The 14,076-nt window shown below is 43.3% G+C and overlaps 1 protein-coding gene across 1 annotated transcript in view; it reads right to left on the bottom strand.

Moving 5' to 3' along the window:
• The window catches only part of GALNTL6 (polypeptide N-acetylgalactosaminyltransferase like 6), a 1,456,655-nt gene that overhangs the window by 91,284 nt on the left and 1,351,295 nt on the right, over positions 1 to 14,076 (bottom strand). The window contains exon 8 of the mRNA XM_068974511.1: positions 4,214 to 4,321. Coding sequence (XP_068830612.1) covers positions 4,214 to 4,321 — 108 coding nt within the window. The remainder of the gene's footprint in view (positions 1 to 4,213; positions 4,322 to 14,076) is intronic.

Below are 14,076 nucleotides of genomic sequence, written 5' to 3'. Positions count from 1 at the left end.
GATGGTGCAAGAGTCTGGGCTCACTGAAATCTGTCCTTTCATATGCACCTCACATCTGGGACCAGCATCCTGTGATTTGCACATCCTGAGCCCCTCGGTGCTCCCTGTAGGGAGTGGCAGCAGCCTGGCAGCTGTTGATGGCAGGTATTTTTCTCCTTCCTGAGTTCCCTGGAGGGCTGGGATCACTGATGAGTGTGACGTCCTTGTTTATAGACATGGCAAGAAGTATTCCAGTTCTCAGGGTTGGCGTCTACTTCGTCTCCCACGTGGCCACGTGAACCTCTGGGACCCCCACCCGCAGATGCAGGGCTGCCTGCTCTGCAAGGGGCCCCCTGGGGACGTGCCCTGGCCGTGTGCTCTGCGGGGACCATGTTGTGCTTGCGTCAGCTGGCAGGTTTAGCCCTGGAATGGTGGTTCTGCTCCTGTCACGTGGCCTGCCTCAAGTCCAAGGGCATGATGGCCCCAAACACACCGGCACACTGAGGCGCCTGTAATGGGTTCTGGAGGGCATGTGGCTCATGTCACAGCCTGTCACGGGGGAGGGTCTTCTCAGAGGGTGACCACCCTCTGCCACTCAGTCACTTGGCTGTGCCATCCAGCTGCTCTCGCCTCCATGTGTAGGACAGTTGGTGCCATCCCAAGGAGGGGATCCCTGTCACCTCGGCCCTGGGGACGCTCTGATCCCTCTGCAGCACTAGGGTGGGCAGCCCTTCCCGCAGGGACTGGCTATTTGTTCCTGCTGAAATGGTGCTACAACTGTGCCTGGCGTACTGACCCTCGACCCTGAGCCAGGGCGGGAGAGCATCTGGCTTTATTCATGACGTGAATACTCTGGTTACCAGATGAAGCGGCATTGTAGGGCATGATGTCCCAGCTTTTTGCTTTGTGTGGGAACTGACATAGGCAGGTTCTAATTTTTAATTTTGCCAAATAAGGGCATTAATGAAAATCTACTCATCTCATATTCTGTCATAAGAGGGGAAAAAAAGCCTAGAATTACTGCATGAGATGTTATTAAATGGAATAGATTTAGCTTTGTGATTCTTATTTTCCTCCGTTCACTGAGACAGGGTGAAAACTGGTCCAGGAACGGGTCCCCTGGTGCTAAGTTTGGGAACCATGGTTCTGTGACCCATGTTCATTTAGTGAAGTCTTAGGTCCTGTTTTAGTCTGGTAACTAGGGCACCCTCTCCCCCTCCTCCTTCCCTTACCACACACGTCTTTGCAACACCCTCAAACTACTGGCGGTGATGGCTTGTCCTCTAATGATTTCCTGTGTGGATATCTTGTCCCTTCCAGCCAAACCGTGATGCTAGGTAAATAGAAGGCACTGAATAGCTAATCATTTGAATTTATTTCTGTAACATATGCTGGTCTGCTGTTTGGAGGACTGCAGGCTACTGATGTGTGTGTTGTGGGTGCGTGTGTGTGTGGGTGGTTGGAAGTCAGCTGGAGTCCTCTATACGCATAGGAACATAAATGAAGGATGCGCATTTTTGAAGAATGAGGGGCTTCTCAGGTGGCACTAGTGGTAAAGAACCCGCTCACCAGTGCTTGGGGTGGAAGAGACGTGGATTCAATCCCTGAGTCGGAAATATCCCCTGGGAGGGGGACATGGCTACCCACTCAGTATTCTTGCCCGGAGAATCCCATGGACAGAGCAACCTGGAGAGCTGCAAAGAGTCAGACACGACTGAAGCGACTTAGCACGAAGCACAAACGAGCTCTGCCATAAGAAAACAAGCCTGTGGAGCCTTCTCCATCTTTCTCTCTGTTTCCTGCAAAGCTCACAGGATGGACTCCCTGTTTCATGGACGTGGCCCTACATCTGAGCCTCTTCAAGCTCTCCTCATTTTTCATGATTTAGTGATTCTGCAGGGTGTAGCCAGTAGCTGAGATTCTCCCACAAAATATCAGAATTGTTTTTCATTTTAATGTTTTTTATTTTTAAAATATCATAAAATATTTCTCAGAGTGACAGCTGAACTTCAATATTTATGACTTTTTGATTGCTCTAGCAGTTTAGAAAAAAAATTAAAAAATGAGCCCTCAAGTAAATTTTAAGTGGAAAAGATTAAAATTCAGAATTATGGACTTTTAAACATTTGAATAAGTACTCTTGGCTGGGAAATTTTATGTGCCAGTCCTAGTTTCCTTACACTTGACAGTCCTTGAAAAAGGACTTAAATTCTTTCTTGAAAATATATAGACAGTGTTATTTTTGGAAGATAAACTTTTCTGTATCAGCACAACTCCCCCCTACCCCCAAAACTGTCCGCCTGGCCACCCCCAGCTTCTAGACTTCTACTCTTGGCTAAAAACCAAGCACAAGTGGGAAGCATATGAGTGAGTGAAATGGGTGAACGGCAGAACATCATTATCTTTGGGATATTTTAAACTGACACCCGCACGGCTGACTTATCGGTAAGTGCTCAACACTGTTCAGTCCTTCCATTTTGGGACGTTCTCATTGTTTTCCCGAATGAGTTTTCAGGTTCAAATGTATTAAGTCTTATGACTAAATTAGATTCTCTTTCCTTACCCCAAATGCAGCTGTTTAATTGCTTTGTGATTTTGTGATTGGTTTCTCTTCTTCAAATAATATGTTTCTCTAATGATTTAATAGATTCTGTTATTCATGCCGGATTAATCTTTTGGGAGGGAAGAATAACCTGTCTCCCTCCCTTCAAGGTGTATGTAGTGTAACTTTATCACTATCAATTCAAACTGCCATAAGAGAGGTTATGGATATGCCTGAGAAAATAGACACCGTTGAGACAAATAATCTCAGAAAGGGAATAAGGCAGGATCCTCTCTCCCCAAAGGAGACTCACTATACATGAGAATTTTATTAAACTTCATTAAAATGTTTATATCTTAATAAGACCCGAGACCTGTGGCATTTTATTGTCTTAGTTTTTTTCTCATTCATTCATTCTTTCAACACATCTTTGTGAGTGACACTGACCCTTGTTCTAGGTGCTGGGAGAATAGTAGCAAAGAACTCCAAGAAAAGTTCTGGCTTTGTGAATGCTAATGAACTTTTTCTTCTTTTTTTTTTTTTAAATAAGCTTATTATATGAGCTTACTGAAGTTTATATAAAAGACTTGATTATATATTGCAGCCTTATTATTAAAGAAGCCAACGTGACTCATCTGGGATTAGATTCTTAGGGGAACATAGTGTAGAGGGTGGTGGTAAAACACCCGTTTTCTAGACCTGGGGTCCGAGTGGTAGCGGGCATACGTTGTGGAGCCTGCAAGTGACAAAGGGGTGAAGAGAAAGGACATGGGAAACAGGAAATGTCAGTATTGTTTACAGTAGATATTGTGACCACATTCTCCCAAACATTCTAAACAGCAGAGGAGAAAATCATCCTTGTGTTTGGTCCAAGGAAAAGCTTTTACTCAAAACAATATCTAAAAAAAATCCTGGACTTGGCCAATTTTGGGATTTTGCAGATGAGGCAAAACCTTAGGCAGAGCTGACCTTGTGTACATGCATGCTACAGCTCTAAATGAGAAGAAGGCAGAGTTGGGGAATACCTTTCTCATCTCCCGTTTACCCTTTTCTGCCTCTGACTTACTTATCTTTACCCCCAGCCCACATGGCAGGGTTTAGACCTGGGATTAAACCTCTACTTAGAAATGAGCCGCTTAGCTAAGCTTCAGTTTCCTCATCTAGGAAATAAAAATAAGAATATTAACTTCAGAAGATGTAAGTGAAGATTAGTTATAATCATACTGGTGCTTTTTACTCTGTTGGGTCCAACTCTTTGCGACCCCATGGACTGTAGCCCACCAGGCTCCTCTATCCATGGAATTCTCCAGGTAAGACTACTGGAGTGGGTTGCCATTCCCTTCTGTAGGGGATCTTCCTGACCCAGGGATTGAACCCAGGTCTCCCACATTGCAGGCAGATTCTTTACCATCTGAGTCACTATATATACATATAAATATGATACATGTTAAAGTGCTTTGATGCAATTAATAATAAGACTTAGCATCATAACTACTACTTCCTTAAGGAATGAAAGTAAAACTCTGAGAAACACAGGAAGCTTTACATTAAAAGCCTGCCACATGGAATTGCCATGGGGTGGGTTTGTTTGTTGATCAGATGGTGCCTTTAATTAGATCATGTGTGAGGTTTCACATTCTGCCCATGGAAAGCTTTATCAAACCCGGCTCATTCTGATCCCCAGTTACTCACTCTCGCCAGGCTGGTCCCAGATGGAACTTTATAAGGGACGTACTTCCTGTAGATATGACCGACCCTGGAACATGGAACGTCAAACATTTCTCCTCCACACATCCAGACCTACAGAGGGGAAATTAGAAGTGCAATAAAAGAGAATAGTACATTTCATTCAAAAGCCCCAAATTACTAGTAAGAGTTACATAAAATCTTAAAATCTCTTAAAGTCTCTGTATCAGTAATTTCTACTTATTATCAATAGTTAGCCAGGAAAATAAACCCACATTTTCATTTTTTTTTTAATTTATTTTTTTAACCGGTGGGAAATTGCTTTGTAATTTTGTGTTGGTTTCTGCTACAGCAATGCAAATCAGTCGTATAATATATATCACTTTCCTCCTGAGCCTCCTTCCGTGCCCCCATCCCACCCTTCTAGGTCATCGCAGAGCGCCAGGCTGCGCTACCTGTGCTATTTAGCAACTTCCCACTATTTTACCTGATAGCGTATACATGTCAGTGCTACGTTCTCAATTTGTCCCACCCTCACCTTGTCCTACTGGGTCCACAAGTCCATTCTATACGAGGCTCATCAGTACCATTTTTCTAGATTCCATATATACGTGTTAGTTTTTCTCTTTCTGACTTACGTCACTCTGTGCAAGAGACACTAGGTTTATCCACTTCACTACAGCTGACACAGATTCGTTCTTTTTGTGGCTGAGTGATATTCCATTGTGTATATGTACCACAGACTCTTTATCCATTTACCTGTCAGTGGACATCTTGGTTGCTTCCATGTCCTGGAGATTGTAAATATAGCTGCAGTACACATCGGGGTACCTGTATCTTTTAGAATTGTGGTTTTCTCAGGGTATATGCCCAGTGGTGGGATTGTTGTGTCATTTGGTATTTTTATTCCTAGTGTTTTAAGGAATCTCCATACCATCTTCCATAGTGGCTGTATCAGTTTACATTCCCACCAACAGTGCAGGTGGGTTCCTTTTCTCCACATACTCTCCAGCATTTATTGTTTGTAGATTTTTTGATGATGGCCATTCTGATGGGTGTGAGGTGATAGATACCTCATTGCAGTTTTGATTTGCATTTCTCTAATAATGAGTGATGTTGAGCATATTTTCATGTGTTTATTGACCATCTGTATGTCTTTGGAGAAATGTCTGTTTAGGCTCTCCGTTCATTTTATGATTGGGTTGTTTGTTTTTCTGATATTGAGCTGTATGAGTTGCTTATATATTTTGGAGATTAACCTTTGTCAGTTACTTTGTTTGCAATTATTTTTTCCCATTCTAAGGGTTGTCTTTTCATCTTGTTTATAGTTTCTTTGCTGTGCAAAAGCTTTTATATTTTATTAGATCCTATTTATTTATTTTTCTTTTTATTTCCATTCATCTAGGAGGTAACCCCACATTTTTAAAAGCTCAGATTCATAAAAGTATACAACCAAAATATTAGTTCACTAAATCCAATTTCCATAGACATGTTGACATTTTAAAAAGTTGTAGTAGAATTTTATTATAGCTATTGCATTACGTTGGGGTTTAATGGTTGGATGTCTTATATAGGTATTTGTTTTGACAATCTTGTGGAATAATTTGAGGAAATAACATTGGAATTTAAGTGTCAATTAAAACTCTAAAGTATAAACATGAAATTTCTAAAACTGGTGAATGAATTAAAGAACATAAGAACATGCATACTTTACACCTAGATTCTGAAACTTTCAGTAGAGCTTACTTAAAAAATCCGAGTTGTGTTCTAATTTCTCCCCATCCTTGATCTTTTCTTAGGTACAGAAAATAATTGGTTAGCAATGTGAACTCAAGACATGGAAAACTCAGGATATCTGTTAAGATGCTGTACTTAAATTTAGTAACAAAAATTAATTGGTTGTATTTTACCATGACTACCCACTTGAACCATTAATCATGGTTTTATATAACAGGTTACTTCCTATAAAATAACTAATTATCAACACAGAAATGCAGGCTTCATATATACTAGATTTTTTAACTGCTTTCATTGCAAGAAAACAATTTAGAAGAGAGTTAGATAATGTAACAGTTTTTTTACATTTAGTTTTAATTGGAGGATAGTTATAATATTGTGTCGGTTTCTGTCATATATCAACATGAATCAGCCACAGGCACACACATGTCCCTCCTTGTTGGACCTCCCGCCCCATCCCACCCCTCTAGGTTATCACAGAGTTGATATCACAGAGTTGATTGGATTGACCTGCCAGTGTCATACAGCAAATCCCCACTGGCTATCAGTTTTGCATATGATAGTGTATATGTTTCAATCCTGTTCTCTCTATCCATCTCACCCACTTTGTCTGGGGGGCAGGTCTAGGGACAGGTCTTTGTTTTTCCCCTTTTCACGTTTACTCTTATATTGCTCCAGCCTCTTGGGATCTTTCCAGATGCCTGTACTAGATAGTTTAGAAGGTTCACTGACCCTGCCAGCTTTACATGATCTGTGCAGAGTTCTGATGTCTTGATCCAGAACCAAGTTGAAATTGATACCATGAGTAATCCTGAATGCATTTAGAGTCACTGAGTATTATTTTAATAATCCACTTGCCTTCCCCTTGGGGTTCCATCAGCATTTGTTCACCAGTCTTACTTAGAGTGTCATTCCTCTTAGTGAAAGAAGCTGGAACTGTTGACTGAAAAAATACATGCAACTCTCATGCAACACATGAGAGTTATGTTTTATTCGGTGGGAATTTTTAGAACTTCAAGGCTGGAAGACAGTATCTCCCAAGAAAAGATGAGAGAGACAACCCTGAGGGAGCTGCTCTGAAGAAGCAAGGGGAGCATTCAAGGTTATACAGAAGTTTTGTAACAAAGGACAGGTAGTCTGAACATCAAACGTATTTCTGGGAGTTAGAGAAAACCAGGTATCTCAAGTTAAGGAATTTAGCGCTTTTCTGTGTATGGGAAGATGCAAGAGTCTGGGTTCACTGAAGTCATTCCTTTCACATGCACCTCACATGGGGCCAGTGTCCCGTGTTTTCACCCCTGAGTTCCTCAGTGCTCACCGTGGGGAGTGGCTGCAGTCTGATCGGTGTCAGATTATGGGTATTCTTTTCCTTCTTGAGTGCTTTTGGGGCTCAGAAATTTCCATTTGGAGGGCGGAATTGATGATGACTGTGACATGCTTTTTTACTGATAATGGCAGAATATACTTCAATTCTCAGAACCACATGTGAGACATAAACATTTCTCTTCCCTTCTTCCAATATTTCACTTTAAAAGACATTGTGTATCTGTGTCAGGGTTCTCCAGAGAAACAGAACCAACAGGGTGTACATAGAGGGAGACATTTACTTAAAGGAAGTGGCTCATGCAACTGAGGAGGCTTGGGGAATTCATCTGCAAGGTAGACCAGCAGGCTAAAGATGCAGGAAGAGCTGCAATTCAAGTCTAAAGGCAGAAAGTCTGCAGGCAGAATCCCCTCCTGCTTGAGAATGGTCAGTCTTTGTTCTACTGGGGCCTTTCAGTGACTGGATAAGCTCTCCCTCACTATGGACAGAAACTGCTTTTCTCAAAATCCACCAATTTAAATGTTAGTCTCATTCAAAAAACATCCTCCTGGAAGCATCCAGAATAATATCTGGACATGCTCGGGCAGCCTTTGACACATGAAACTAACCATTATGCAGCACTATTTACAATAGCTAGAACATGAAAGCATTCTAGATGAATGAAGGAAGAAATTGTTGTCCACATATACAATACAATGGAATATTACTCAGCCATAAAATGGAATGCATTTGAGTCAGTTCTAATGAGGTGGATGAACCTAGAGCTTATTATAGAAAGTGAAGTAAGTCAGAAAGAGGGAATAAAATATTGTATATTTATACCTGACCTGCCTCTTGAGAAACCTATATGCAGGTCAGGAAGCAACAGTTAGAACTGGACATGGAACAATAGACCAGTTCCAAATAGGAAAAGGAGTACGTCAAGGCTATATATTGTCACCCTGCTTATTTAACTTATATGCAGAGGACATCATGAGAAACACTGGGCTGGAGGAAGCACAAGCTGGAATCAAGATTGCTGGGAGACATATCAGTAACCTCAGATATGCAGATGACACCACCCTTATGGCAGAAAGTGAAGAGGAACTAAAAAGCCTCTTGATGAAAGCGAAAGAGGAGAGTGAAAAAGTTGAGCTTAAAGCTCAACATTCAAAAAAGTAAGATCATGGCATCTGGTCCCATCACTTCATGGGAGATAGATGGGGAAACAGTGGAAACAGTGTCAGACTTTATTTTTTTGGGCTCCAAAATCACTGCCAATGGTGACTGCAGTCCTGTTTGCTGCAGGTTTGGAGTTATCTCTAGGAGGGTGGTCATTGCAGCCATGAAATTAAAAGACACTTACTCCTTGGAAGAAAAGTTATGACCAACCTAGATAGCATATTAAAAAGCAGAGATAATACTTTGCCAACAAAAGTCCATCTAGTCAAGGCTATGGTTCTTCCAGTGGTCATGTATGGATGTGAGAGTTGGACTGTGAAGATGGCTGAGCACCGAAGAATTGATGCTTTTGAACTGTGGTGTTGGAGAAGACTCTTGAGAGTCCCTTGGACTGCAAGAAGATGCAACCAGTCCATCCTAAAGGAGATCAGTCCTGGGTGTTCATTGGAAGGACTGATGCTAAAGCTGAAATTCCAATACTTTGGCTACCTCATGCAAAGAGTTGACTCATTGGAAAAGACCCTGATGCTGGGAGGGATTGAGGGCAGGAGGAGAAGGGGACGACAGAGGATGAGATGGCTGGATAACTCCGGGAGTTGGTGATGGACAGGGAGGCCTGGCGTGCTGCGATTCATGGGGTCGCAAAGAGTCAGACATGACTGAGCAACTGAACTGAACTGAACTGATGCCTGTATGGAATCTAGAAAGATGGTACTGATGAATCTGTTTGCAGGGCAGCAATGGAGATGCAGACATAGAGAACAGACTTGTGGACACAGTCAGTGACACTTTGTAGATAAATGTGTAACTCTGGATGGACAGTTGATCCAGCTGATATTTTATGAGTGGATTAACAAGACCTTTGCATCATTGTGCTCTTTTTCATTTAATGCCCACAACTCCATGACCAGCTTTACTATTTCCCCAATTATATAGGTGGAAACATGGCAGTCTAGAGGCTCCCTTGCCCAGAGCCACATAATGGGCCACATTCAGAACAGAGATATGAGTCCTCATGGTCTAACTTCAAGGTGGCCCAGCGGTAAAGAATCTGGCTGCCAAGAAGGAGATGCAAGTTCAATCCCTGGCTTGGGAAGATTCCCTGGAGTAAGAAATGGCAACCCACTCCAGTATTCTTGCCTAGGAAATGCCATGGACAGAGGATCCAGGTAGGCTACAGTCTATGGAGTGGCAAAACGTTGGACACAACTTAGTGACTAAATAACAAACAGCAACAAAAGTACGTACTTTAGGCTTTGCTGATCATGTCATCTTGCAACTACAAAACTTTGCTTGGAAGAACATGCATGTATGCTAAGTCACTTCAGTCATGTCCTACTCTTTGCAACCCTATGGACTATAGCCCACCAGGCTTCCTGTCCATGGGATTCTCCAGGCAAGAACACTGGAGTGGGTTGACATGCTCTCCTCCAGGGGATCTTCTTGACCCAGGGATCGAACTCAGCATCTCTTATGCCTCCTACATTGGCTGGCACTAGCGCCATCTGGGAAGCCCTACTAAGATGAAACATGACTGTATTTCAATAAAACTTTGATGACAAAAATAGGCAGTGGATCATAGTTTGCTGGCCCCAGTTCTGTAAAATACTTGGTGCTTTCAAACACTAAAATTCAGTGATTCTAAGATAATACATATAGGAGGTTGCACTTTCCCCAGTTCGTTGCCATAATGTCTCCTCTGCCATGTGACCTTGGTAGCTACCACTGAGATGTGAGACTGTGTCCCCTGTCCTTGGATTTGGATGTGGTTGTGAAGTCTCAGTCCCATAGAATACAGCTAGCAAAAATGACCGAGGTCATAACAGGCAGCAAAGTTTCTACCTGGCCACTGAGACCTTTGTTTTTGCAGATCTGAGCTGCCAGCTAAGAAATCTGACTCCTTGAGTTGACCCCACTTTAAAAAGTCATACTCGAGTCAACAGCCTCAGTTGTTTTCACCAATGGCCAACATCAACCGCTGGGAATGTCGATGAAGTTTCCTTTAAGTCAGGGGTTCCCAACTTCTGGGATCTAATGCCAGATGATCTGAGGTGGAGCTGATGTAATAATAATAGAGATAAAGTGCACAGTAAATGTAATGTGCTTGAATCATACCAAACTCCCCTCTCCCCACATCCATGGAGAAATTGTCTTCCATGAAACTAGTCCCTAATATCAAAAAAGTTGGGGAACACAGTTCTAAATGACTTCAGCCCCTAGCTATTGAACCACCCCCACCTGCAACCCCAGATATTGTGCAGCAGAAATGAGCTCTTTCCTTTGTACCTTTTATGAATTTGGGACCCAGAGAATCCATGAATTTGACACAATGCTTGTTTTATGCTGTAGGCTCTGGATGCTTCATTATGCAGTACTAACTTGACTGCAGCCCACCAGGATCCTTGGTCCATGGGATTCTCCAGTCAAGAATACCAAAGTGGGTTGTCGCGTTCTTCTCCAGGGGATCTTTCAGACCCAGGGATGGAAGCTGCATCTCTTGCATTTCCTGTATTGGCAGGCTGGTTCTTTACCACAAGTGCCACCTGGGAAGCAGGTGAACTCTAACACATGATGAAAGTTTATGGGTCACCCACAGATCTGATCTTACCCCACTGTGGGAGACACAGGGAAGGGCTGGGTGCACTGCCAGGCTATAAGTCCTGGTTCCTTTGTTTCAGAAGGGGCTCTATGCCTGTTTCTTGCTAGTGGAATGTAAGGGAAGTGAATGTGTGTCAGCTCTGAGCCCAAGTCAGTGAGCGTGGGCATCCTTTACAGTTCTCTTTGTTCCCAGAGCCTGACTAACTGCAGAAGATCCAGAGAAGGACTCTAATCCCCTAGAAGGTGGTAGAAGCACTAAATGGATGGGGTCTGGGTATCTGGAAACCTGGGTGGATCCGAGCACACGGCTCCCTTCCCAGCCAGGGTCAAAGTGTTGCAGCAGCCTGACTGATGCTAAGTTCCTAAGATCTGGGGAGTATTACAGCAGCTGGTCCACTCTGGTGACCTTATTTCATTTTGTTCTGTTTTTGGTCTCTTCTGACATTTTAAATGAACTATAAAGGATTTTTAATACAATTTTATCAAAAACTTCATCGAAAAACTGAATCAAATAGCTGGAATGTTTGAGAGATTATTTCCTTTTATTAACTGTGCATTTTAAAGAGAGAAAATTTGAAAGTAATTAGACAACAGATGCAGGGGTGGGAACTGGGAGGGCAGAGAATGTTGGGGAGTCCTGTGTGTGTAATGAAATATCAGAGGTAGGCAGGTACCAAGGGAAGGAAGCCTGCCTACCACCCACAGCTGGGAGAGAGAGAGTTGTTGGCACGAGTGTTTAGTTTTCATAATAAGGGATCAAAGTGCTCTTAGCACTTGGTGAGGTGGCCAGTCTCTCCTGCAAGACAAGGGGGTGGTGATGAAGGACAACATGCAGCCAAGCCCTGGGGCAAGGCCTCAACTTCTCTGACCTCAAGCTACATTTTGGTTGATGTGGTTCTTGTAGACCACTCAGCTGGCAGAAGCAGACTACATACTTCTTTTTTTAAAAAAAATCATTCATTAATTAAATTTTGGGTCTTCATTGCTGCATGGGCTTTTTCTGTAGCTGTGATGAGCCGGGCTGTTCTCTAGTTGTGGTGCGAAGGCTTCTCATTGCCGAGGCTTCTCTTGTTGGGAAGCACAGTCTCCAGGGCGTGTGGGCTTCAGTAGTTGTAGCACCTGGGCTCGGTAGTTGCTGTTCCTGGGCTTTAGAGCTCAGGCTCAATAGTTGTGGCAAAAGGGCTTAGTTGCTTGAGGCACATGGGATCTAGCTCCCTGATCAGGGATGGAACCCCTGTCTCCTGCATTGGCAGGTGGGTTCCTAACCACTGAGCCACCAGGGAAGTCTCAGAAGCAAACTAAATACTTCTAGAGTCTGCCAGAGTAAGGACGGCCATGACTGGAAGTTAAATAAATCATTGTTGCCTTTCTTTCCAAGGTAGGGCAAAATAACCTCATAGACACACAAAAAGCAAATTCCAATTCTCTTCGGAGGTCCCCCAATCCAGTTTTTAAAGATCTTTCTCTGGATGTGTAATAAATTACCACCACCTTAGTGGCTCCCGTCAGCACACATTTTTTTATGATCTCATGGTTCTGTGGGTCAGAGGTCATGTAGGCTCTGGGGGGCCCCCTGCTTGGAGTCTCACGAGATGGAAGTCTGGGTGGTCGCCGGGCTGAGCACTCCTCTGGAGCCTCCAGGGAAGAATCTGCCTTTGGGCTCCTTGAGTTTTTGGCAGACGCCAGTTCCTGCAGCAGCAGGATGGGGGCCCTGTCTCCTCTGATGCTCAGGGCTGCTCCCAGACCAATCTCAGTTCCTTGTTCCATGAACTCTCCATCTTAGCCATGGCCAAGCTCCCTCACATAGAACCCTTCTCAGACTATAAATCTCTCTGACTTGTTCTCCCTGCTGGGGAAAATGCCACGCTTTACATGGACTCCTGTGACGAGGCCAGGCCCACCAGGATCATCATCCCAGGATCATCATCCCAGCTTAGTGTGAACTGATTAGAGATGACATTTGCCAAATCTCTGGTGCCCTGGAATGTAACATACTCATAGGAGAAACTCAAGGAAGACAGGCACCTCAATATCCTGCCCACCACCATCTCCAATGAGTGCAATTTTGTCTTCTAGTGATAACTTACTCCTATTTCTTAAAATTCTTCCCCTCAGAAATTTTTCTTTCTAGTTAAGTCAAATTCAGAAAATTTCCAGAGTTTTGAAAAATACTAACATGAGTGTTGGAAAGAAGTACAGAATCCTATACTTTTTTTTTCCCCATGTTGCCACTGTGATCACTTAATTAAAAGCATGAATCTGAGGCTATCGTGCTTTTATTTAAAATCCGTGAGTGGTTTTCTATTGCTGCCAGGGTAGTGTTACAACTCCTGCATAAAAATTCCAAAGGTCCTATTATCTGGGTTTTGCTTAATCGTCCTTGATGACTCTCTCCTGTTTCCCCCTCTCCCTCCCCTACCTGTTCTAATTCTCATTCTCTGGAAAGGACCTCGTTCCCTCCTCAGGGCTTGCTGCCGTGCATTGTTCTCCTGAAAGAATCTCTCCCCTCTCTGTTTCCTATCTCTTGACTTGTGTTGTTGTTTAGTTGCTAAATTGTGTCCAACTCTTTGTGACCGGATGGACTGCAGCCCACCAGGCTTCTCTGTGCATGCGATTTCCTAAGCAAGGATCTTTGGGGTGAGTTGCCATTTCCTTCTCCAGGGAATCTTCCTGACCCAGGGATCAAACCCACATCTCCTCATCTGCATTGACAGGTGGATTCGTTACCACTGAGCCACCTGAGAAGCTCCTGAATATGAATATAGCTGCATAAGTCTTCTATTGGGGATATACGCAGGGAACTGTCTTTCAAGTGGAGATAGTGCTTATGACAACTGGAAGCAAGTGACTTATTTGTGTGCCCATAATAGTTTGCTTAATGTTTAGATAATAACTACTTGCTAAGTAGGATCATCTCCTGTTCAATTATACTTATACTCCTACTTACATAGGGATCCTAAGACTGTCCCCATTTAGTCCTGCCTCTTACGACCTCAGGGCCAGCTTGCTTTCATTGTAAATACACCAACTCGCTTGTCCCTACTCTGAG

This window comes from Capricornis sumatraensis, chromosome 6 (genome assembly GCF_032405125.1).
Source record: "Capricornis sumatraensis isolate serow.1 chromosome 6, serow.2, whole genome shotgun sequence".
In the NCBI taxonomy this organism is placed as follows: domain Eukaryota; kingdom Metazoa; phylum Chordata; class Mammalia; order Artiodactyla; family Bovidae; genus Capricornis; species Capricornis sumatraensis.
The sequence above is the reverse complement of the archived record's forward strand: the minus strand, read 5'-3'. Positions and strand labels throughout refer to the sequence as shown.